Source organism: Pieris rapae, chromosome Z (assembly GCF_905147795.1).
Source record: "Pieris rapae chromosome Z, ilPieRapa1.1, whole genome shotgun sequence".
Taxonomy (NCBI): domain Eukaryota; kingdom Metazoa; phylum Arthropoda; class Insecta; order Lepidoptera; family Pieridae; genus Pieris; species Pieris rapae.
In genome coordinates, this window is record NC_059534.1 from 8,713,583 (window position 1) to 8,738,752 (window position 25,170).

Here is a 25,170-nt window from a genome sequence, read left to right on the forward strand (position 1 = left end):
GCGCGACCTACACAAATGTACACAGACTTATAACGTCGTTTTGCTTTTGACGATACTGTAACAGATAGCATAAATCAACAAAATCTAACGGATATAGGTGAAAACAAAATATTATTTCGGTAGGAGCTAAAAATATCATAAATAAGCAAAAGCCAAGGTACTGATTATTATTACAAATAATACTATTAAAATAAGTATATCAAAAATAAATATTTTTAACTGGTTTAGAAAACCAAATACGGAAAACAAAGGGTCTAAAAAAAATAATGGCCACATTTAAAATTGATTTTGAACCGAAATTATACAAAAGAGAAAAATAAACCCTAGATTGGTCTTCATAATTAGTTTTCAAACAAGTACAAAATTTAAAAAAATTATACGATTTATATATTTCATAAATTTCAGGAAAACTTAATAAGAAAGACTATTAATTTGGTTGTTACAAAATTAAAATAATTGTTTTTGTATGATAAAGTCAAAAGTACAACTATGTTGACATTCAATATGGCGGTATGTCGTCAGTGCTGTGCTGTATCGTGGTGAGAATAATTTATTAATTTAATGGATTTTGTTTGTATTCTTGTGTGTGTTTCTTGGCAATTTTGTGTTTAAGTCATAGCTGTATTGTTATTTTTTGTACTCGCGATGGTTTCAAAGAGTTCTTCCTACTATAGCGTTAGCGGCATTACATTTTCAGTTCGGACGATCGTCTCGTTTGTCAAGCAGTCGATATCTATCTAATAAAATGTAGCACAATATTTCGAAGCGACGCTTTCATATTCAGAGTCTAATTAGAGATACCTATATATTTTTAGTTTATTCGGGAACGGTTCCATGTAAAAGCTTTATTAAGGTTCGTGATGGCGGGTTCTCTTTCGATTGTACAAATTGTGTGGTTCTTAGTTATTGTGTGGTTCATAAATGATATTAAAATTAGAAAAGATTTGTGCGTTGGTCTCAATTTCCTCTTTCTAATGAAGAAATAACGTCCGCTTCTTTGCTTAACGTAGCGTATATTCGAGACATAAAAATTTAATAAATTTTAATCCACCCTCCCAATACTTAAATTTTTTTTTTTTAATATTGGGAAGGTGGTTTGAAATGTGTGTAATTTTAAAAAGTTATTCTTTCAATTGACTTGATATTGAAGTAGGACTAGTGTGTTTATTACATGCTTATTCTAATATATCCTTATTTTCTTTACAGTTCAACTTTAGAGACTAAGTAATTATATATATATATGTAAATAGTAAAAGTTACTCAAAAAGCAACGCTGCATTGAATTACAAATTTGAAAATATAAGGCGATGCAAATAAGAACTCCGGTCCAGCAAGCATTGAAGACATCTGAGGAACAATAGTATATTTCCAGTTTTTATTGTTTTCATAGTGTTCTGGTGCATAAATTTGTGATCTTTGTTCTAAAGACTTTGTGTTTTAAGGGACACAAATTTAAAAAATGTGATTTTGTTTTACGATATAGTTAGCACTATTTAACCATAACACCATACTTTCTCAGTGATATATTGGGTTATAACTGAGATTTGGACTCATATATATTATTTATAAAATATACACTTTGATATTGTCTTCGGAGATATTGGAATGTCCGGCAATCCTCAGTGGAAATTGTTCCAGCCGCCAGATTCACATGTATCTCCGCTGCGGGATATTTTAGATCTCCAGCATTCTAACATGCAATCAAAGCAGGTATTTCGAAACGGTGGGTATTTATAATTCAATCATTAAATGAAATGTTTTACAATGTATCACTTTATTATTTTCATGTCTCCTTTATTTTTAGGCTCTTTTAGTAGTGATTTTCCCAGTTCTCCCAGAGAAAACTTTAATAATATGAATAAGCCAAGTGGTGGGAATAGATTTGGCACCGGCTTCAATATAGATACGTGCCCAATGGGTGATTCTGTTGGAGTATTTTCATCGAGTTCCTCAAACAATCCCACTCAATATGATTCGGTAAACAACCCACCCATTAGAGAAACTGGGATAATTGAAAAATTACTTGTAAGTTGACACAAAAATGTTTTATAGGTTATTTCTTAACATTAATTTATACAGTATTGCCTGCAATTCCAATTGTATTGTTTTAAAATTAATATTTATACACTAATTTTAAATATTGGGAAGGTGTAATTACATTATTTAATCAATGGAACAATTTGTTTTCAGCACTCTTATGGTTTCATACAGTGTTGTGAAAGACAAGCTCGTTTGTTCTTCCACTTTAGCCAGTTCAGTGGCAACATCGATCATTTGAAGATTGGTGATCCTGTAGAATTTGAAATGACTTACGACCGGCGTACTGGAAAGCCAATTGCTTCTTTTGTTACTAAAATTGCACCTGAAGTAGTCCTGAGTGAGGCGCGTGTCACAGGCATCGTCACTACAGAAGTTAAAGGGGAAGGTTCTGGTGATAATACTGGAAGAATATCCTATGAAAACCGCGGCGAGTGTTTCTTTTTGCCTTATACCAAGGATGATGTTGAAGGAAATGTAACATTAAGAAGTGGTGATGCTGTGAGTTTTCAAATTGCAACAAACCAAAGGTTAGTACTTATTTTTTTTTTGTGTTGAAATCTTAGTCGGCTAAAAACACTGCAATTATAAGTACCAGTATTTGGTACCTACTTTCAAGTACATTTCTGAGTTTGACATACTTATCTTGTAATGGTTTCTATATGGCACAATTAATATTTCAGAGGCACCCTGGGTGCTTGCCATGTCCGATTTGAGAATCCTGTACATCCCGTGAAATATCATGGGGTTGTCTGTTCAAAAAAAGAAAATTTTGGATTTATTGAACGTGCAGATGTTGTTAAAGAAATATTCTTTCATTATTCAGAAGCAAAATTAAAAGAGGAATTATCCTTAGGAGATGATGTTGAATTCATAATACAAACAAGAAATGTAAGTTTAGTAATACTACATTGTATGCATAATGCAATGTATTTAATAAACAATATCCTGTTTCTAATATTAATAACATTTACTTTTTTTAGGGTAAGGAAGTTGCTTGCAACATTACCAAACTACCAAGTGGGTCTGTTGTGTTTGAAGATATAAATCCTGAGATAATGCGGGGACAAGTACTGAAACCCCTTGATAGAGGTAACATGATGCGTGTACCACAAAATGATCCGCTCCCGGGTAGGATAAAGTACCGTGCAGCAGATCACTCTGAAACTGAGGTAAATTAATATTTTATTAATTATACTAATCCATGTATTTAAAGAAATTACACCTTACCATTAATTACCATTATTAGGTACCATTTGGTGACAAAGATCAATGTGGTGAATTCACACTTCGGCATGGTGATTGGGTCCAATTCCAAGTGGCAACAGACCGTCGGGATCAATTGAAGCGTGCAACAAATATCTCGCTTCTGGATGAGTCTTTTAATGTGTCCGGAGAACGGTAAGTTAATTCATATCCTGCCTTCCAATCGTAAATACCTATATATATCATGCTATTTATTATTTAATTTTCTATAATTAACAGAAGGGAGCAAGGGCTTGTCTGTTCTTTGCGAGAAGGCTTTGGATTCATTCGCTGTGTTGAAAGAGATCAAACCATGTCCTTCCATTTTGCTGAAGTACTGCGTCTAGGTCAAGAGCTGAGCGTTGGTGATGAGGTATGTATATAAGGCAGTTTGAGTCCAAAATTGAAGGGCAATTGTTAGTTTTGTTACAAACCATATACTACTGTTATACTTTTTGTTTATGCTATACATATACACAGATATAAACACACATACTCATAATTTATCTTATCTGAACAGGAGTTTGTTTATAAAATTGACACATCCTGTGTTATATGATACAATGATTTCATTCATGAGACAATTCTGAGTTATTGTAATCCTATGCATAATATTAGCTTATGCTGCAGTCTGAAGTGAGAAGTATACATATTGCTTGGTGGCTGTTTGTTTTTCATTGTTAAAGCAATAAATTTAAAAATTTCATTTTGTGTTAACAGGTAGAATTTACTGTGGACCCAGTTACATCTTTCTCTAACATGAACACCCGTCAATCAGCTATCCGTATTAAACACTTGCCGGCTGGCACTGTAAAGTTTGAGACACTGGTTGAAAAAGGCATCCGTGGTGTTATTAGTAAAGAGGCACAATCATTTTCCTCATCATCCAGCCCAACACGAAATGCAAGTTCGGTGAGTTGAGATATTTTCAGCAATTATACAATCTAAATTATTAATAAATAATTTTCATAATTAGGGATGCTATTATGATAAGTTTTTTGTTGTTCATTAATTGTTCATAAGTGCAAGGTACACTGTATGTTACTTACATTAATAGTGTTTTTATTTATTTTATAATATATATATATAAATGTTTCCAACTAAATTTGCACATACCTACAAATGTCTTATTATTATTCTGTTTATATATAGTACCTGTAACTTTGTCAATATAATATTAGAAAAATAATCATACAAGGCATTCTAGTGATTAATTCCTCGTAAGCGTTTCTCGTAAAAGTATGGATCGAAGAAAAAGGTACAATTTTAAAAGCTCAAAGATTAGTTAATGTTTTGAAGCTATTATATCAGAGATCTGTTACATTTTCTTAGTAAACATTAATTACTCTGTTATTAATACAGTGTAATCAATCAATCACTGTTGCCGCGAAGAATGTCTTGCAATAATATTCGTCATAATCAAAGTAGTTTATAATTTTAATGCATTGATAATTCATAACAGTATTTTTCTATTGAGCCATTAATTAGTTGTTATTTTTTAAATTAATGGGATCGCTAGGGTTACATTTTACATTTGAATAACATAGGAAATTCCCAGTCCAGTTACTACAATAACCTCTTGTCGGATGATAACAATCGCGAGTATAAATGCAGTGTACCGTTGAAACGGATGTTCGATTGTATAGAGCTATTAGATATCGCTGGCTTGTCGGTGCGAATTCTATTTTTACCTTTACAATATTTGATTTAGAAATATCAGTATCAGTGTAGGTAGAAATCATACCTTTCAATATATCATTAGGGACCACCGAGGCGTCAGCCATAGCTTTGTCATAGCGCTAAACTCTTGACTCTGAATTTTACCCTAAGTCAAATTATAGCATATATAATATATTATGAGTGTATTATAATAATATGGAAGACAACTAAACTTTAAAAAATACTACAATTTTATTGTATATAATGTTAAAGTACAAAGTATTTATGTAAAGGATTTCTTATTATGTGCATAAACAGAATCATATCTATCATCTTAATTGTATTGACTGTATATATTTATCTGTCCTATATATTTCAAAACAATTTAATTTCTGATAGTATTTTGATAATAATAACATAGATTAGAGCTGAAACGATAAAATAACTTTTTTTTATGATTTTTTGCAGGAAAATGGAATAATTACTTGCCACATCAATAACGTAAAGAAAAACATACCCTTTGCTGCTAATAAATGCGAAGTGAAAATACTTCCACGTGTGGGTGACAAAGTTATGTTTGATATATACCAGGTAAATTGATTATTTTAAAGTGACTTTGCTTTGGAATTTCATATTTAGACAAAACATCTAACAAAACAATTACAATTTTGTCTTTTTCATTTTAATGACATAACCTTTGATAAAAAAAATTGTGATTGATTCTCTGCATTATTTAGATTCATAATGTTGTTGTATTATTAACATACGATATTGTTGAATTACAGTCTAAGAGGACCAAAGACCTAGTGGCAATGTCTGTGCAAATACAAAGTTTGGGCATGGCCAATGGAAGTTCAGCTAATGGGAACGCTCGTCCCATCATGCAAGGGTTCATCGCAGCTTTGAAGGATGGCTTTGGGTTTATAGAAACAGCTGACCACACTAAGGAAATCTTTTTCCATTTCAGGTATGTTTTTTTAAGCTTGCGTGTGAATGAATTTATTACATTAGATTTGAATTATGAAATAATTTTTATTTAAATAAGAATTATGAAAATTTTCGCTATGAAATGATTTTACTTAATATGATTTTTATTTTTTTGTATTTAGTTAAAAGTTAAGAAATATATTATGAAAAGTATTGCAATGCAATTTTTTGTTTATTAAGCAAGGCAATTTTTTTATTTTTGAATTATTTTTGTACATAGGAAATTACACACTATGTGCACACAATTTAATCCAGGTTCTTTGTCTGATTTCCAATAAAAAATCGAACAGAAATGTCCTATTGAAGGTTACCCATGATCCATTTAAGCTGTGCGTTTGTTGAAAATAGTAATATTTATAAACCATTTATATACTATCCATATAAGAGTGAAATTAAAAACAAAATTATTTATCATTTACATTAACATAAACACAACTTTTAATGAGGCCATACTTAGATAGTAGAAGCGAATGTTCTATTTATGAATGCAAATTTTGCGATAAATATTGACTGTCGGGGTCATAGTTTAAGTTCAGATTTACCTTGATGCAATTATTTTCAAACACGCTAAAAATAATTATAAAATGCATCGCAATTATTATCTTCATCTTGCAAGAGTTGTTTAAACCTATTGTCATACAAGCATTAACTGTTTAAGTTTCCTGAAGCGATGCAATGGTAATTAAAGGAAAAATAAATTTTTATAAAAATTAAAGCCATTCCTTTAAGTCTCTAAAAATGGTGATAGCGGAAATTGAATGAATATGAATAACCGTATTTCATACAAACTTTTGATCTTGATCTTGTAATATTTTCATTACTATGAAAATTATAACTATGTTTATAGTTAAAATTAATATTTCAGCAACCTCGAGCGCAATCCAGACGGCCTTGAGCTCGGTATGGAAGTTGAATATTCGTTGGGAAGGATCAGCAGCTCTGGTGGTGGCTGTGCTAGTGCCGAGTTTGTTCGTGTCTTGCCCCGAGGTACTATCCCCATTGCCAAGCCTTTGGAGGCGACCCTGAATGGTACTGTTACCCGTACTATGCGCGCATTGAACCCGGACCAACCACAATATTCCGGTGAGGCTCTCTACCAATACTTAGTGTTAATTAAATTGCATGAAATTTAGTGGTGACTAGATAAACATATATACACATTTTTTATTTATTGAATTGTGACGGAGACATTTTTATTGTACTTTAAATTGATCACATGATTTTATAAGAGATGTTAAATTTTCTACTATTTAAAGAAAAAAAGATACTTGTGGAAATTCTTAGAAATAGTATATTTTTTTTTTTAACAAATATTTTCTCTCTCTCTTACTCTCTATTGGCCAATATTAATAATTTTCTAAAGTTTCAGAACTTGTGAAGTCGAATTATAATTTTTATCCGTTTCAGGTATGATCCAAGCTGAGAACGGGACGTCATATGAGTTTGGAATTATGGGTCTTGCGTGCAAACGCGAGATTCTTCAAGTCGGCGACCCGGTGACATTCCAAGCTGACGTCGAGGGACGTGCGACCAACATTGTGCCCGTTAGAAAGAAACGACGAGCCATTGTAGACGCTATCAAGGGTATGTGTACATCGAAAAAATAATCAAATATCTGTTAATTAAAAGAAACATGTTTACATGCATCTGAATTACTTGTAATAAAACGTACTTGATAACCACATTTCTTAAGTCGGTTAAATAAAAAAATCAATATTTTATTTATTAATGTGATAGCCAAGTTTCATGCAAATTTTTTTTCCATTGTTTTATCTATACTAATACTAAGTGCGTGCGTACAAAGGACACATGTCAGAAGTGAACTTCTTTGTAAATTAATTATTACTATGTTAAAAGACGCAATGGATGATTATGTACCAGTATATGATCACTCTGTGTATACGAGCTAAAGATAATATAAATAAAAAATGTGCGTTTACTATACACGATGTTATGTGACAGAATTGCCATCTAAAGTTCTAATATGTAACTAGTAAACTGGTTGATGTATCTAATAGCGTGTATTTTTTCTCGATATCCCTTTCTCACTCTCTCTCAATCGCTCCTTCCCTTTTCTTCAACAAAAACGCTGCACAGCTTCGTGACGTTCCGTTATAATTTTACCGTTTTATTAAATAATTTTCACTTCGTATATTTATCGATAACATATAAATTGGTTTGCAGGTGGTTTCGGTTTCCTGTCAGTGGACGGTGAAGACAACCGGCGTCTGTTCTTCCACATGTCGGAGGTGCGCGGGAATCACGCAGACTTGCAACCAGGCGATTCGGTCGAGTTTGTTATGTTGACTAATCCACGCAATGGCAAATCGTCTGCTTGCAACGTTGTTAAGACTGGGTGAGAATCAAAATATCTTATATATATATGAACTTTTTTGAAAAATAATTATTTCCTAGTTATTCCTTAAATTTCCTGTTTCTCTGAATATCACTAATAGAATATTAAAGAAGCATTTCGATTTGTCTTTATACCGTATTTTTATTTTTGTATACATTTGACCATTAGTTAAAATATATTAATACTAATTACCGATTTTTATGTTTTATTTAACAGTAGATATTTAATTCGCTTACGCCCTACGCTTCGAATGTACTCGACTGGATTTTCTTCACAAAACAGTTAACTAAGAAAAATTTCTAACGTTACAGAAGCAAGGGGGCAGTTTCTAAGGCCCGTCCGGAGCGATTGCTAGCGCGCCTTCGTACAATTTCGCAAGAGGACGCATCCACCCCTCGCGTGATTGTAACGCGGATGCCACGAGGACCCGATGGCACCCGGGGCTTTCGCTCAAGGCGTCCTATCAACGGTATGTATTATTTTGGCCCAGGCAGAGCAGTATAAGCAAGCGAAGTTTTTTTTTTTTTTTTTTTGGAAAATCAAGCAGCCCAGGTATTTTTTCGTGGCCAACTAGTTATAGAATAAACCGAGAAGTGTCTCGTCATTTTTGTATGTATGTATGCTATGTATGTAAATAAATGGCCAGTCTGCAACACTGATATTTTAACGGCTTTAAATAATATTTTTTTAAATTCAGTGGTGGTATAACCTTTTTGCTTGGATTGTATATGTCCCATGTCTAGTAACTGTATAAATTGTAAAATAATTATTAATATCAATATGTTAATAATGTATGAGTAGTGTTGGCCTAGTGGCCTAAGCTCATACCTGAGGTCGTAGGTTGGATCCCCGGCTGTGCACCAATGGACTTTCTTTCTATGTGCGCATTTATCATTTGCTCGACCGGTGAAGGAAAACATCGTGAGGAAACCGACATGTCTTAGACCTAAAAAAGTCGACGACGTGTGTCGTTACTTGCCTATTAAATTTAAAAATGATCATGAAACAGATTCAGAAATCTGAGGCCAAGACTTAAAGAGGTTGTAGCGCCACTGATTTATTTATTTTAATATTAATATGTTATTCTAATTTTTGTGAATTTTTTTGAGACTAATATTAAATTTTTCTTTTCAGAACAACATACCGAATAAAGGCCTGATCTACAGCTTTTTATTGCTATGCATTGTAGTTATGCATTCTAGATTTGTTTAAATTCAAGGTAAACTCAAACAACCATGGCACTCTCCATCCCTTATATGTATTATATAATATAAAACAATCAAAGGGTTTATGTAACAATACTTTGTTGCCTACATTCCAATTTAATCAGAAACAATTCCCTCAGCGTAGAACGGAACGTAATGTATTTGTAGTTTGTTCGAAATTGTTTGTCGCATTAAAAAAATTAAATGTGTGTTCGAGAGTGCCATTTGTTGTATAGTTTATGTATTCAAGAGAGACTGACTGATTCTCGGTTTAGCAGCATTTAGAAAATTTTAATTTATTTAGGTTATTCCGTTGTCGTATCATAGTTGCGAGCAAATTGCTTAGATATGAGCGTAAAACATATCAAATTAACGAATTTTCTTGCTTCTTTAGTCATGTGATTGTAAGAGGTTCTTTTTCGCGAGGACGCGTTGTTCAAAATTCCGGTTTCACTTTAATTAAATAATTGTAGGCGACACATAACAACAGGCTTTTATTACAGTTTAAGCGATGTACAAATTCGTGTTATTGTTAGGTTCTGTGAACGTGGCGAGAATCGCTTCATTCGAACATATTTACAGAAATATAAAAGTATATTATAATAGTAATTCGATAAACTAGAGGGCTCTATTAAAAATATTTAATACGTAAAGATGATTTTGTATTAGCTTTTCTCAGTTAAATGAATAATGTTAATCGTGTTTTGGGTTGTCAGTTTCAATGATTAGTTAAGTTAATTTCAACGGTTTCCGTCTTTCGGCTAATTGTTTTTTGTCCTCCTCAGTATTAAATAATCACATTTGTATGGAGGCCATTTTAAGCCAAGTTTATCCCAGTTATACAGTACCACCAAATAGTAGTAATAGACGGTGCAATCATCGCCCATGGTTTTGCAATATATTTAATGTGTATATAAATATTTTCTACTCACACCTTTTAGTATTGGTTAAATTACACATAGTAAAATACAAATCCTAAAAAATATTCGTAAGGCGGTAAACTAGTTTTTAGTGGTTCAACCTGTATTGGCTAACGTTGTCTTTTTGTTATGATATTTAGATCTCTATTGGAAATTTTCCTGTGATGTATTGAAAACTTAATGTGCAATAAATAAAGGATAAATATGTCCTCAGGGCACATAATCTAGTCTAGTTATAGCCTTCATATGTTATGTGTCGCATGAAGGAAACGTTTTGGGGTGAAATAATTTGGGCATTTGTCCGGACGGACGTAGTTGTTCCTGTGTTGTTAGGCATTTGACTCGACCCGCTTAATTTAAAATGTTTATTGTGATATGTGAGCAATAATATGTGTTTGGGGTTGAATTGTGATTGCGGTGCTTTCGTCGCGATTTATTTTTTTATATGAAATTATTATTAACAGCTTTGTAAACATTTAATATTAAATTTATTTATAGCGCTTTACCCTGTTTTTTAGGTGTGAACTGAACACCAATTATAGATTGTACTATGCCAGTGCCTTTACGTTGTTCCAAAACTATTATACATTTAGAGGCTAATTTCTATTGTTAAAGTTGGTTAAGAATTTCTGGTGTAAGTCGTGACAAGTTTTTTTGTGACACACGCGTACATAAATGTCTATTATAAAGTCTAGCTGTGATGCCGCCGACTTTTATTACAAAAGATAACCAGTATTATTGCCAAACTTTTCCTTTAACTTAGTCTCATTATAAATGCAATATTGCATTTGCATTTTGTAGATACATTTAAAGCGAGCTTGGGTGACAGGATTTCCTGATTCAATCTGTCAGTACGCATACCCTCAATAGAGTGACGTGAGTATAGCAGAGTACAGTGAGAATATAACACATGTGACTGACATTGGAGTTGGACCAGGTGAAGTCGTGACATTGCTTATGTTTAAAATGTCCCAATGTTTATGTAAAGTTTTTAAAGGAATTTTGAACAATCGTCGCCGATTGCCTTATGCTTCGTGTATTTTTTTTTATTTTGCTATATTATACTCTTTTATATTTTGTACAGGTGTATATTATCAAGTGACAGATAGTTTCACACTTATTTCACTATATATTTATATAACTATATAACTGAAATATATGTAATTTTATTGAACCAAAGTACCGTTTCACTTTTTAATATAAACCTATACATGCCTGTGTAACCACGTTATATTATGAAAGTGGATAATTAATATTCGATGTTGTAGTGTATTGATCCCCGGATCGATTCGGGTTTAGGTATTATTATGTACTAGTCTTAAAATTAACAATTACTTCGGATAAATTACCAGAACAGACGAGTGTCTTGTATGGAGGATCTGATTATGTTAACGCTACACCGCCAATAGACTTTCTTAGCTTATATACCTGTCAAAGTGTGCCGTATCGTTTTTCGAAATTACACAAATTCAAATATAATAAATGTTAATCAACAATAACTATTTCATTGCATATATGTAACTAGTTCCTTTCTAAAATTACGTAGGTTTGGCGGACACGATAAAATTAAAAAAACTTAAATGCCTAAAAGAACCTCTGACTTAAATATTGAATGTTAAAATTGATATTCAGAATTGCAAATTTTGGATACTGAATTATATTTTTTAGTTTATCCTCTATGATATGACAAAATAGTTATGCCAAAAGTTTATAAAGTGTGTACAATAAATATGTGATTTAAATGAACAAAATGAAAACGATCACGACCCACTTGATTGGGGTCATGGCGTGTTCTTTTGTACCTTATATACGTACGGAAATCTTCTAAATAGGTATTTTGTTTAAATTTTTGTTTGTATCGTACTGTGTGATATAAACTCTTTCAGAACGCAGTATGATGTTGTCGAATATTAGCTCTCAAACATGCAACAAAGTACACTAAATATAATATATATAAACTAATAAACAATGTGATTAAAACATTTACAAATCTTTTTATTTTACTCTTTTTTCAACACATTTTTTATTTATTAAAAAAGTACAAAATTGCATACAATTATTTACACCTTAATATATTTCCAAAAATATATAAGATTTAACAGATATACTGCTTACATGCATCTTTATAATTACTAGTATAACGTAGTATTACCAAACTTTTCTTCCATTTTTTCGCAATTTAGTTTGTAAAAGCGATTTTTGTGGTCATAATTCGGCCACTGTTTTAGGGCATTATTTAAAATGGACCCTGGACTCGCCGTGGGTCCCAAATCCTTGGCACCGATGACCAAGAAGTCTTTTCTCAAATGGCCAAGTCTCACACCCTCTTCTAGAAGCATTCTCGTTCTATTTAACTGAGTTTCAGTCACTGAGGAGTGACTCTCAATTTCCCCGCGATAGTCACCTACAGGTGTTTAAAATTATTAGAATTGTTTCAAAGGTTTTAATAAAGTGTACTTGATAAAGGAGACACTTGCATTTTGTATTAAACTTCCAATCAGTGATTTTTTCATGAACAACGCTCAAATGCGAGAAAAAATACACAGAAATTTTAGTACAGAATATGGCGGTAGCATGTATAAGATACAAATAACGATTAGCTAAGTGATTTCATAACACGGAGAAAATTAAGGATTTGGTTTAATTAAAAAAATACCTTAAGACAAATTTGAGTATCATAATATAGTCTATCGCTACATAGTATAAAACAAAGTAGCTTTCTCTGTCCCTATGTCCCTTTGTATGCTTAAATCTTTGAAACTACGCAACGGATTTTGATGCGGTTTTTTTAATAGATAGTGATTCAAAAGGAAGGTTTATATGTATAATAATATCCATTAAATAGTGGAGAAGTACTGTTATTTTTGAGGTTTCTAATGTGATGTCGTAAATAATTACATATTTTCCGCTTACATTGCAATCGCAGGCTGAACCCTACGAGTTTTATCAAAATAATGTACTAAGTATTGTACACATGGAAAAGGTCTACAGAAAAGTCCGTGATGGTATATGTCTATATGGTATATGTCGCGTATATTATCGGAGCTTCCCAGCGACGGAAATAACAATACATAATAAAAACCTGCTTTTCATCAGCATTGCACCCGTGCGAAGCTGGGGCGGGTCACTAGTAGACAATAAAATACCTATGAATCCGATTCCAATGGAGCATCGGTTATAGCCAAACGTATGGGCTCCTTCGATGTTCCATCCTCGACCTTCATAGACGCGACCATCATTTCCGACCAGGAAGTTGTATCTAAATACAATAATAAATTAATAAATATTTACAATTAAGGCGATCAAAATAATACTTTGTTTACGTTTTCCGTTTACTTTTTTGTGTTAGTAAAAAGTATCTATCAAATATTATTGCCCTGTCACAGAGAATCCAAAACAGTTATATTCAAGATTCATCAAATAGGTCATCACAGATTAAAAAAAATTATATCGACTTACGGTATATCATAGTCGTAATGACTTATAAAATAGCCTTGCAAATTGCGTAATTCAGCGGCGCAGTTCTTAAACACACTGCATTGGGGGCTGACTGTATGCTGAAAGATGACCAACATCAATGGCTCGAAGGCGTCTAACGTGTTCGTGTAGTTGTACGGCCGGGCCAGCCACATCTCTCGAGTGATGCGCCATTCATGTGGTGCTAAAATATGACCTTCATTAGACTCTGCTATTGTCCTATAATATACCTAATATTAAAAAAAACGTATTTTGCTTACGTTTGTGTCATGCGTTAAAAAAATTTAAAATATAAAGAGCTAAAAATCTCGATGGCGTTACAACCAATATTTTTTTCAAATTTGATCAACCAATTTTGTCTGACACAAGGCATCATTTTTGTATCTTAGATATTTCCTTTACCGTACAAATTCGCACTTAAATAATAATAATCAATTTAAACCGTCATATTATTGAAAATTGTAAGGAATCATACAATTTGAAATATCACTTTGCTCATTGCTCAGGTAGTTTAGTATTTGGTCTTTTTAATTTCCCACTGTTTCCATTGTGTGGCTGAACCATTGAGAGGAACTAATCATCTACATATAAAAAATTAAACAGCCGCAGATGAAACTGTTTATACCTACTAACTGCGCGATCGGACAGATTCTTGGCTGTGAACTAAAAAGCAGGGTCGTTTCTATTCTTCCCTTTTCTAGAAAGGGACTTTATTAAGCTATGTCTGGCGGGCTGGGCGTCTCCAGTCGGGCCCGGGTTATGATTACTCAGAAAATATCTTCATGATTTTATCGGCGTAGGTCGCTAGACGGCGGGACCCGTGTCACCTCTTGTATTCTTATCTGAGCGTCATATTTGATAATTGTGTAGCAAATTTTTAGTAAATTTTACAAGACTTGTAAATAAAATATGCCACATGGAAGAACACGAGATCGGTAAATATTTAATATAAATAAAATATATGCAAAACGATATGACGTGACGTCCCCTACGCCCACTGGTGGAAGAAACTATGACAGAGGTTATTTCATCACTGCACATAGATGAGAAATTTTTTCGAACTAATTCGACATAGGATCCTTCAAGAAAAGAGCGTTTCAATTCTTAATAGACGCCCAACGCACTCCCGATCTTTATGGCATTGAGTGTCTATGAAAGGCGGCAGCACTTAAGTAAAATAAATTATGCACACATTTTTATAAATTAATTAAATTATGCATACATTTTTATAAATTATGCATACATTTTTATAAATTATGCATACATTTTTATAAGTTAAATAAATTATGCACACATTTTTATAAATTAAATAAATCAATGGCGCTACAACCTCTTTAGGTCTGGGCCTCAGGTTTCTGTATCTGCTTCATTATTAAATTGCTTGCAATTATTATTAAATCTAATAGCCTAGTAGATGGTAAGCCTCCTGTGCCTGACACACGTCGTCGACTTTTTGGGTCTAAGACATGTCGGTTTCCTCACGATGTTTTCCTTCACCGTACGAGTTATATAGAGTTAAATGGTGTGTATTTATTATAACCAAGGCGACAGTAATGGTAACATGATGTGTAAATGTAGATACGTACCTTTGTCTATAGGCGATTCGGATGTATTCGCTGACATGCCTGTGAAGTAGACAATGAGAGCTATACATGTGATAAGAACCATGACAGCTACTGCGCAAGACAATCGTTCTGTACGAGAACTGTTCTTCACGATGTCCCAGAGATATTTATGAAAGGGGAGCTCTGAAATGTATCATTTACTTTTGAGTGTTTCAATATTTTTAAGTAGAAATAAACATTTCAAACAAGATTTAGTAACGGCGATATTGATTTTTATTTGTTTCTTTATTTTTAGGCAAGATAAACATCTTTTTTTGTACACGACATGTATTCGATTTTGGATTATTTTTTGGTACGTAGATATAAGTAGTAATAGTTAAAATGCTGTAGTGTTGGGTTTGGAACGCACGACCTCGAGGTTAAAAGACGCGCTCGTACAGACCAATATATATTTCATAGAAATCATTGAGAAGGATAATAATACAATATGAGTATCCTTTTATCTGGCCTGTATGTTTTCGAAATACATAGATTATATGTAATCGAAATAGTATTTAAAAGAAACCCGATTGCTTTGTACATACAAAGATTTTAGATTGATATATATCAAGCCTTGATTGCAGCACTAAAAGCGTGTTTCAGAGTTGATGCAGTTACTCAATTTATCAAAACTGGTAAGACTGGTAATTAAAACTATACTTTCCAAAAGTAATTTAGGAATTCAAACTCATACAAACACACCAAATTTCCGAGTATAAACTTTTGTAGTTACCAACCTTAAATACTCTGTGTATACCGCGTGGGCTGTAAGCCAGTGTGTTAACTACTAAGCCATAGAGGCAGTTAGAGTTCAGTTCTTTACTTCAAATCGGGTGTTTATACAGCTGTAAAACAGTGGACTCTGACTTGGATATCTTTTTGCGTGGTGACGCATATTTCTATTTATACAGCATACATCGCAGATAATATACAAAAACGACTTACGCTTAAACCCAATAACCTATCTCAATCCAATTTGACCATCTGAGATAGAAAACTTAATGCAAATATTGATAAAAGTGTGCCAATAACCAATCGACGGATTGTACTGGCCACCTCTCGATACAGGCTATCCATGGTTGGTCGAATCGTTGTGGATAGATCTTTGAATGAAAACGACAGTTCAACTGTGCCAATATCTTATCTTAAGATTTTAACTTACACCAATTTTTTATATAATTAAAAAGGTATTTAATATGTTTTAAGCATAGACATGTATATTTAAATATTATTTTTACGGTTTTATTTACTTTCTTAGGTTTATATTGATTATCAAATATGAGTGTAAAGAGCGAAGAGATTGCATTATATCCGTCGCCAAATATGGGTTGTTTTCGTAGGGTTTGGTTATTGGGATGCAGATAGAAGATGGATCGACTGTCATGGTCTGACAATCCAAATTATTATTGGGTTCGGGCGTAATTTTTTTTCTTAAATATATGATTGTACACAGTAGGTACAGTCGGGGTTCGCATAAGCCTTAATGGCTCGGTTCAGCCGCCTGAGTATACCCATTGGGCGGTTCGGTTCACGGATAGAATATACAATCATAGATGTCGAAATCTTGGCTATTGTCCGCGTCGCTTTGTTTGGTGAGACACACACATATCAACTTTCCTTACTATCATGTCTGTATTGCTGGTTTATTTAACACAATGCTTAAATAATGGATAAAGCAATGGCCGAAAACCAAAACTTTTTATGGCGAATTTTTATTCAGTAAATATGAATGTATGAAAGTATTTTATAAATTTATTAAAAAAACTGGGATCTTAGTGGTTGGTATATAGTACGTCGTGTGCCGAATACACGGATCCGACAGCTAGGCATGGCAATCGTTTTAAAAAATGAACGGAACGCTCGCACGGATCCGAGTCAAGAGCACTTAATGTGTGTGTAATACACATTTTATACGTCCATGAGTTGCCTAATGCCATTGTACAAATAGCGTGCCTACAGTCTCGTCCATTTACGTCATATTATTATATTGTGATTCAATAAACGCTTGCGATTTGCTAAGTGTTTCGTATTTTTGTATCACAAATAAGTGTTGCTTAAGTTAGATACGATTTAATGAACGAAACTTACTAATAAAACTAGTAAAGCATTATATAGTCTGAGGGAAATTACAAATAACTTCATATTTCATATATTTAATTTCCTTACAATTTCATATTCTATCCCTTAGTATGCATCATGACGTGCATATTGGTGTATACAGTACACAGCTAATATATTTTATATTTTAAGTATATTTTACAGTTTAAGAGATAAGTATTTTCATACAAATATACTATATTTATACAATGAGATATCCTATTTTATGTTTGATTATATTAAATTACCAATTCGACTTAGGGTCCTTCAAGAAAACATCGTACCAATTATTAAAAGGCCGGCAACGCACTGGTGCGCCTTCTGATAATGTGAGTATCCATGGGCGGTATCACTTAACATTAAATGAGCCTTCCGTCCGTTTGTCTCCTATTTCTTAAAACAATTACAATACATTTTCAAGTTATAGAAACCTTTTGAATCAGATTATAGAAACCTTTTGAAATCAGTGAGAAAAACAAAGCTTCTACTTGCTTTTCATTTGATCTATTAAAAGTATTTTTAATGTGAACAAGTCAACACCCTCACTGTCGAGCCTCCGCGATCCTGCCAAGCTAGGTCACGATTTATTTTGGACCACAAATTGATATTGTTATATATTTCATCTGGATAAACAACTCGTAATGTTTATAGGTTTCCAGTGAATTATTTTGTCCATTGATCGCAGTAAATGTCGACCCGGTGGGACTGTCAAAGGCTGTACTTGGCACTGTGCGTAAACTATAAAGTTTTGCGTCAAAACTCCGAGTTCTACTAGTCTTTTTAGTAAAATATTTACATTTTGAAACTGTGCGTCATCTGGTACGTCATTTACGTAATTTCCGAGAAACATTATTGTTATGCTTCTTCGATTCCAAAATGATACCATGACACCCAAAATGTTCGCCCCTCTCCCTTCAAAAACCAATCCATTACCCCCCACGAGAAAATTAGGCCCAATATCCAACCAGCCCCTTCTCAAATGATCTTGTTGTATGGATAACATCACTTCTACACAAGCGAACTTCTGATTACAGTACGTTGAGGCTGAATGTCCTATTATAACAGAGGAGACCGGGAGTACAAGAAATTCCTCACTGTAAGAAGGCATCGCTTGCCAGTCTTCCCTCCGAAGATACCAGGACTCCATCAGACCTAATCGAAAAAGTAACAGTTGTGAAATAGCAACTTTTAAGTTATTTTAAAAATTCAAAATTGAAAAATAATTTATTCATAATGTACACTTAATAACATATATACATTGAATGCTTCTAATTTTACATTTACTGCCAGTTCTCATATCAAGGGCGTAGAACGAAAGAGAAGAACTAGCAAAAAACTCTCCGACACTCTTTTTAATCGCCAAGTTTTTTCTTTTACATAACGTTTGTAAGGGGCTGCAACAATTACACCATGTTTCATATGACATCTTAAGTAATAAGGAACAATAAAATAAAGTAAAATCCAAGATTGGCCCTCTATGCATGAAGCATGGTGAAATAAGAGCACGCACTTACATTCTCGTGGGAATAACACGCAAATACATAGTCGAAACAACTAATATCACCGCATACACGAATTCAATTAATTACCTTACTTAAAAAATTTAAAAGAGAAGAACAAAATGTTACCTATGTCTAGTCGTGATTGATGTTTGACGAGGGACATGTATATGAGGTAGATTGCCAGGCCAGATGCTACGAGAAATGCCCAGCAAACGAAGACAGCCACACTGCAGCGTAGTGTACGTACGTTATTTGGCGAGACCAACTCAAGGCCTAGAAAGCGGCCTGCGAACAAGATATGATACACTTGTTATGTGGGGAAGAACAGATCCCTAACATTTTGTATGTTTTAGTTACTTTAAATACGTTTTTTTATTTTATTTAATGCATAGTCTATGAATTGTAAAAACTATCGTAGTAGACAATCATACAGTGGTGATATAATAACAACTCCGATTATGACGCTATAAAATGACAACGTTATTTCCAATGACCAAACGGTCGAATCTAGTTAGTTTATTTAGAACTGAAGTTAAAATATATGTATACTATATATAAAAGTTTTACATGATTTAAAATATTATATTTTGATTAAATTAAATTTTAAGCTTTTTTTAAAGTTTACTATTACTGTTATATAACTATTGCGTATGTGTTGACGTGACCTCTAATTAAATTCGTGTTTATAAGTTTTATCAATCATCTCACGATTTTGGGGATTTCCGCACCGCAATATTTTTTACTAGGCTAATTAAATTCATGGCCATACATCATGCGTAATCACGCGACGATGAAACATTTGATAACCCGTTTAAGTATTGATGGGAGAATTATCTAAATTATAAATATCCTCGAGACTACAAACCAAGAACGCTGGACTTAAACGATACGCTTTTAATCAATTATAAACCATACGAGATTGTTGTAGTACTTTGAGTGTTGTCATATCTGCAACCTAGGCTAGGCAATGATTTCCAAAAATAAAATAAAAATAAATAAAATACGTTTATTTTGGAACATGAGATCATTTGGTATCACTTATTCCACGTCATTAAATTCGAGCCTGTTGGCATCCCTACTCATCGGCAAAGAAGACAGAAGGTGTTGGCCAGTTGAGAGAAAAATCCGGCGTAAAAAACTCTCGGTACTCTTTTTAAAAAAAAGCAAATCATCAAACAGTTCTACAATATTTCAAACAAATATAGCAAATTAATTAGAAGTCCATTCTTGTCAAAAGACCGAAAAAAGAGATAAGAAGGGGATTGATTTTTACATTCTCATATATTTTTAATTTGATGTATAAAAAACGTTTTTGAATAGGGGTGAAGCATGGAGCATTTTTCTCATAATATTCACGCATTGCTCTTTGTAATTCCAAGTGGTATAAAGTTTTAATATACATTTATTATCTTAATAAAATACGATAAAAAATTGTTGACCTGCATTCAAAGAGATATAGCTAATTGCTATTATAAGGTGCGTATTGATAACGGCATTTGTCAACACTTATTGAAATCTAAATTTATATTTATAGCTTCGTTTTATACTTTTGATAAAATGTTTTAATGATTTCAATAGGATCTATGAACATAGTTTATTTTATTTAATGAACTTTTTTCTCACTCTTGCCATCGCCGTTTCGTTGAACACATACAACATTTATTAAATGTTTATTTTTAAATATATCAAGCAAACTTTACACGTCGTTCCTTATAATTTTTCTTAACTGTCTACGGTGACTTTCCGATAACAGACGTCTGCAGTCATGTGTTATATTTACTCAAACTCAAATATATACACATCTATAGAATGGTGCAACAAAACTAGGACTTGCCCGATTTGTTGACGATGATCATATGACAAATGGATAGTTTTAAACTATTAAAGCTTCTTTGTATGTCGACATTTTAAGGTGATAGAGAATAATTCTGGCAAATAATATTAAATAATAATTTCCATCCCTGTGGCAATCAGTAAGTTTTTATTTAATAAATATATTTCATCAATTCCAAAGTAAGCATTAAATTAGTTTTAACTACGATAGAGATTTGTTTAGGAAAAAAGAACTACGTTTTTTTTAAAATAGTTTTTATAATCAAATCAAAAAAAATTTGGCGATTAAAAAGAGTGGCGGAGAGTTTATTGCCAGTTCTTCTCTTCCGTTCTACGCCCTTGATTTGAGAACTGGCAGTAAATGTAAAATTAAATTCATTTAATATTTCTTTTTTTTGACGTTCACAAGTCTACATTGTTACCTACATGAATAAATAAATTTTGATTTGATTTGAAAATATTTTTAACGACCGTTTAACTTTAGATATTCTATTGTATGGCTTATTTTTAAAACAATATTGTTTTCGAATGAGAACTAACTTTGGAACTTAATTTATTGGTGCACAGTCGATTGGCTAGTAATACAGCACTACTATAGATTATTGAATCTAAGGCAGTGTTTTCCAACTTGCGGCCCAGGCACCACCGACGGGTAACATGATTGTTTTGGGGGCAATTCGAAAATGGACTCGAGGTTTTTATTTTGTTATGAAAATTTATTTCCTATTGTGTTTCATTCAAAATTTTCTAGATATTTTCTTCTGTCATTTAAGTGTCTTCAGTGAACAATTCCAATTTTATTATAAATATTATGTATATTTTATGTTAGAATAAATAAATAGTCACGTTAATGCTTTAATTTCTAGAAGTAAGAAAAGCCGTTACTGATAAATGTAATCTGTCAACGACAAATGTAATTAAGTTGAAAATTGATAGCGGTCAGAATATTTTATTTTAACGTATTGAAAATATGTGTTAGACTACATACATCGAACTACAGTTGTATATACTGTCGCATATGTTTTTTTTTATATAATAACTAAACTTAAAGTGTCATAACTAAAATATATTATTAAAAGGAGTCCCTTGAGGCAAGGTTCCGAAGATACTGGCAGAGTTCCCCTTTGAATAGCTAGACTAATTCTTTGTACGAGGTAGCTGCCAGCTCTGCGGTCTCCTGAGATGTCGACTAACCTTTTTGATATTTCTCTAAAAGCCTTATTTTAATTATGTGCAGACCATCATGCTTTCTGAAGTAGTTTGTACCGGCTTCGACGAGATTTGTAGTTGTTTAAAAAAAATTAAAAGAAACATGTGGTACTCTGGGACTGTATATTAATAGCCTGTTCATAAATGGCTTGCTAAACCTGTCATCATCGACAGCGATCCAAACGGATATGCAATTAGTCATTTTACTGAATATCCGCTATGCAACACAGTACGCTATTGTTACGGTGAGATTTTGGGATGGGTAAACAAAATTAGCGGTGATGAAATCATGTTGTCATCGTAGTCAATATAAGTGCTTCAATGTGTGTATATGTCGCAGTAAAATAGTTAAATCAGAGAGTTAATTGAGTCTCTAGACAGTTAATTATAGGTCGATATTCAATCAAGTCACTTAACTTCCGTCAGACAAGTATGACAACCTAACCTAACAACAAAACAAAACACGGAATTTCCAAGCTCTCGCCTCTCAGTTCTTCACGATCACACCGAAATAATAAAAACAAATGAAAAAGAGAAGGAGTCGACTCTGTTATGATTATTTAATTTGTTATTGTTATTGTCATGTTGTCGACAACATGTTTACAATTTTACCAAATACCACGATTTGAAACAAAAAACCACTTACACAACAAACCAACTTTGCAAAACGTTTGCCAAAAGAAAGACTCTAAAAGTAGTATTAAAGAAGTAACTAAAGTATCTGTATGAGTGAAAATGGTACAATTAGATTTATTTTTCATGAATTTTAAATAAGTACAAAATGATAGATCTTATAATTGCGCCAATTTTTTAAATAAAGAGATCATTCAAATATCTTTATTTTGTACTATACATTGGCAAAATGATATTATAGCTACGTATGATGTCATGTATATTAATTAAATTCCGATATATAAGTTATGATTTATTTCAACAATATTTCTTCCGAAGATGTTATGTTGTGTTCTTATTAGTTAGAGTACTTATCAGTTCTAACGTCATCAGTTTATTAGCAAGATTATCATATGCATGTAGTAAGGAACTTTCAATTTTAATAGTACATAAATATGTACATATATGCATTAACTTTATGGAAGTATACGCCGCAAGATAAAAAAAAGGTTGCCAATTCGTAATTTAATTTGCACGTCATTGTTGTTATATGTAGGTTAGCTAATAATTCAAATACAATTTTATACAAATAAATTTTTGTATGGAATGCTATGGTAATGTAGGCGCAAATAGAATTATTAACTTGATAATTATAAATATAATAAATAGAAGGGAATATTGTCTGCGAACCCCTTATATGTGAGTGTATTTACCTATTTGAAAACATAGAGACAACAAACATTAGTGTACAAATTGAATATTTATGTCGCCATGCATGTGCGCAAGCCATTATTATTTACTAAGCTTATGTAGCTTTAAACAAAATCAAAGACAAGGAAAATCATCATCACCTTGGCGAGCATCTATATATGTTCCGTACATTGATAAAATCATATTATAGCTACATAATGGTTACACAAACAAACGCTCGCTTCGCATCAGGATGTAGATAAAGAGATATCCACCCCTTACCTTTGACTAACTCTTGATTTTGTACATTCTGCGTGACAGATACAAATTTGGGACCAATGTGCACTTTTTTTGAATTATTCACGTTCAAATTGGAAATGGATGGTGTCGCAGCGGCTGCACTTGGCACCGGAGCGATCCGGTCATCATAATTGGCCACGGAGTTGACAGCACCCAATCCATTGCGCACACGTTCCTCTATTTTATCGTCGTTTTCAGTCCACATAACACAAGGGAAAATGGCGGAATAAATGAGACGAAGAAAGACGACGTATCACTTGTTGCTCGGAGTTGTGACTAATAATACAATATACCGCCCCGCAACGCGGCGTCCGTGACGCTTGCCATAATCATTGCGGTTTTGAGTTTTGCCACTCTGATAAGGAAACAGACTACTATTTCTTGCAGTATTCTTGCGCCGATTCCGCGAAGTTATTCTTGGATTTAGGTTCGATCCACGCGTGAAGAAATATTTTACAAACATTTTATACGCATTGTTTAGTTTACTAATTAAGAATAACTTCGAACAATGTGCTTCATAATTAAATAAAAACTTAAAATATCGGTTATAAAGTATTTTTTTTACATATTTCTTACACACTATTAGTTCGTCATTAAGGGTACTGACCTTGCAAATGACCTCGATGTTCAAAGCCCAAGTTTTTAATATCTTCAATACGTGAATGGTTTGTTCGAAGGCTGGTGGAATTATGAAACATGAAAGCCTTCAATGGTAAAGATAGGAACATCGCGGGGACATCCCTTATTAGTTATCTGTATAGTCAACGAGAGTTCTTAAGATAACTCTTTCAATAATCACAACTAATCTTATTTCTAGAAAACTAAATATATTTAATTAGCAATCGAATTAAATAAAAATACTTTCGTATTTGCAATGGAACAATGCATGGCAAGAAAAAACAAAATATAAAGTGAGTAACAAAAAGTAAGGAAAATGAGTTAGTAGGTCATATTAAAAGTAAAATGGATATGTGAATCAAAGTATTGACCTGATCCCCAAAGTGTTGCAAGAGGCATATTGAAAAAGTCTATAGAAGAAGGAAACATGGGGCCCGTGTCAAATACCAGTACAGAGAGTCAGGGACATGTTGGTCTTGACTTCAGATTCCATTTGTTTTTTTTAATTATTTCTATTTTATAGACAAGTAGGTAAGTGGTTGCTGTGTTTGAGACCTCCGATTTGGTTTGAGATTTTGTCTCACTGTAAGAGCAAGTTTTATTAACCTTTCCTTAAGCGCAATTGTGGCAAAGGTGGACTCGGAGCCTCAGGGAATCGGGTCTTCTAACGGCCGACACTGCGCTTTCAAAGAGCACCCGCATAACGAAGAACAAACATTGTTTAACAACCACATAATAATAATATATTTGGTCTTGTCAGAATTGTAATAAAATAATTAGGCCAATTAAATCCGTTATAATTAATTTTTACTAAAAGTT

The 25,170-nt window shown here is 32.9% G+C and overlaps 2 protein-coding genes across 7 annotated transcripts; one reads left to right on the top strand and one right to left on the bottom strand.

Annotated features, from left to right (window-relative positions):
* The first annotated feature begins 373 nt into the window (after positions 1-373).
* Positions 374-12,393, top strand: LOC110993965 (cold shock domain-containing protein E1). The gene is made up of 16 exons (XM_022260405.2): positions 374-539; positions 1,207-1,723; positions 1,805-2,025; positions 2,191-2,567; positions 2,721-2,928; positions 3,021-3,209; positions 3,287-3,438; positions 3,523-3,655; positions 4,003-4,194; positions 5,410-5,532; positions 5,727-5,908; positions 6,794-7,011; positions 7,336-7,512; positions 8,113-8,284; positions 8,596-8,753; positions 9,419-12,393. The coding sequence occupies exons 2-16, from the start codon at positions 1,606-1,608 to the stop codon at positions 9,433-9,435; spliced, it is 2,637 nt and encodes an 878-aa protein (XP_022116097.1). The 5' UTR covers positions 374-539; positions 1,207-1,605; the 3' UTR covers positions 9,436-12,393.
* LOC110993971 (peptidoglycan-recognition protein 2) lies at positions 12,270-24,460 on the bottom strand. Of its 6 annotated transcripts, none has more exons than XM_045634256.1 (7): positions 24,341-24,411; positions 19,216-19,374; positions 18,683-18,739; positions 15,473-15,634; positions 13,869-14,070; positions 13,556-13,668; positions 12,270-12,813 (listed from the first exon to the last, which is right to left on the bottom strand). In XM_045634256.1, exons 2-7 carry the CDS (start codon positions 19,250-19,252, stop codon positions 12,542-12,544), a joined length of 843 nt encoding a protein of 280 aa, XP_045490212.1. In that variant the 5' UTR covers positions 19,253-19,374; positions 24,341-24,411; the 3' UTR covers positions 12,270-12,541. The 6 variants fall into 6 exon arrangements, with proteins under 6 accessions (XP_045490212.1, XP_045490209.1, XP_045490210.1 ...); XM_045634253.1 differs by lacking the exon at positions 24,341-24,411 and adding an exon at positions 23,716-24,066; XM_045634254.1 differs by lacking the exons at positions 19,216-19,374; positions 24,341-24,411 and adding an exon at positions 23,716-24,065.
* Between the last annotated feature and the right edge of the window lie 710 nt (positions 24,461-25,170).

What these genes read in the sequence shown, in the direction of transcription:
- LOC110993965 (XM_022260405.2), top strand. Translation starts at nt 1,606, where the DNA reads ATGTCCGGCAATCCTCAGTGGAAATTGTTCCAGCCGCCAGATTCACAT. An exon ending in AAAGCAGGTATTTCGAAACG is followed by an intron (nt 1,724 to 1,804) that starts GTGGGTATTTAT and finishes CTTTATTTTTAG; the next exon opens with GCTCTTTTAGTAGTGATTTT. An exon ending in CATTGTAGACGCTATCAAGG is followed by an intron (nt 7,513 to 8,112) that starts GTATGTGTACAT and finishes ATTGGTTTGCAG; the next exon opens with GTGGTTTCGGTTTCCTGTCA.
- LOC110993971 (XM_045634253.1), bottom strand. Translation starts at nt 23,938, where the DNA reads ATGTGGACTGAAAACGACGATAAAATAGAGGAACGTGTGCGCAATGGA. An exon ending in AAATCAAGAGTTAGTCAAAG is followed by an intron (nt 19,375 to 23,715) that starts GTAAGGGGTGGA and finishes TCTTGTTCGCAG; the next exon opens with GCCGCTTTCTAGGCCTTGAG. An exon ending in GCAAGCGATGCCTTCTTACA is followed by an intron (nt 15,635 to 18,682) that starts GTGAGGAATTTC and finishes GATACATTTCAG; the next exon opens with AGCTCCCCTTTCATAAATAT.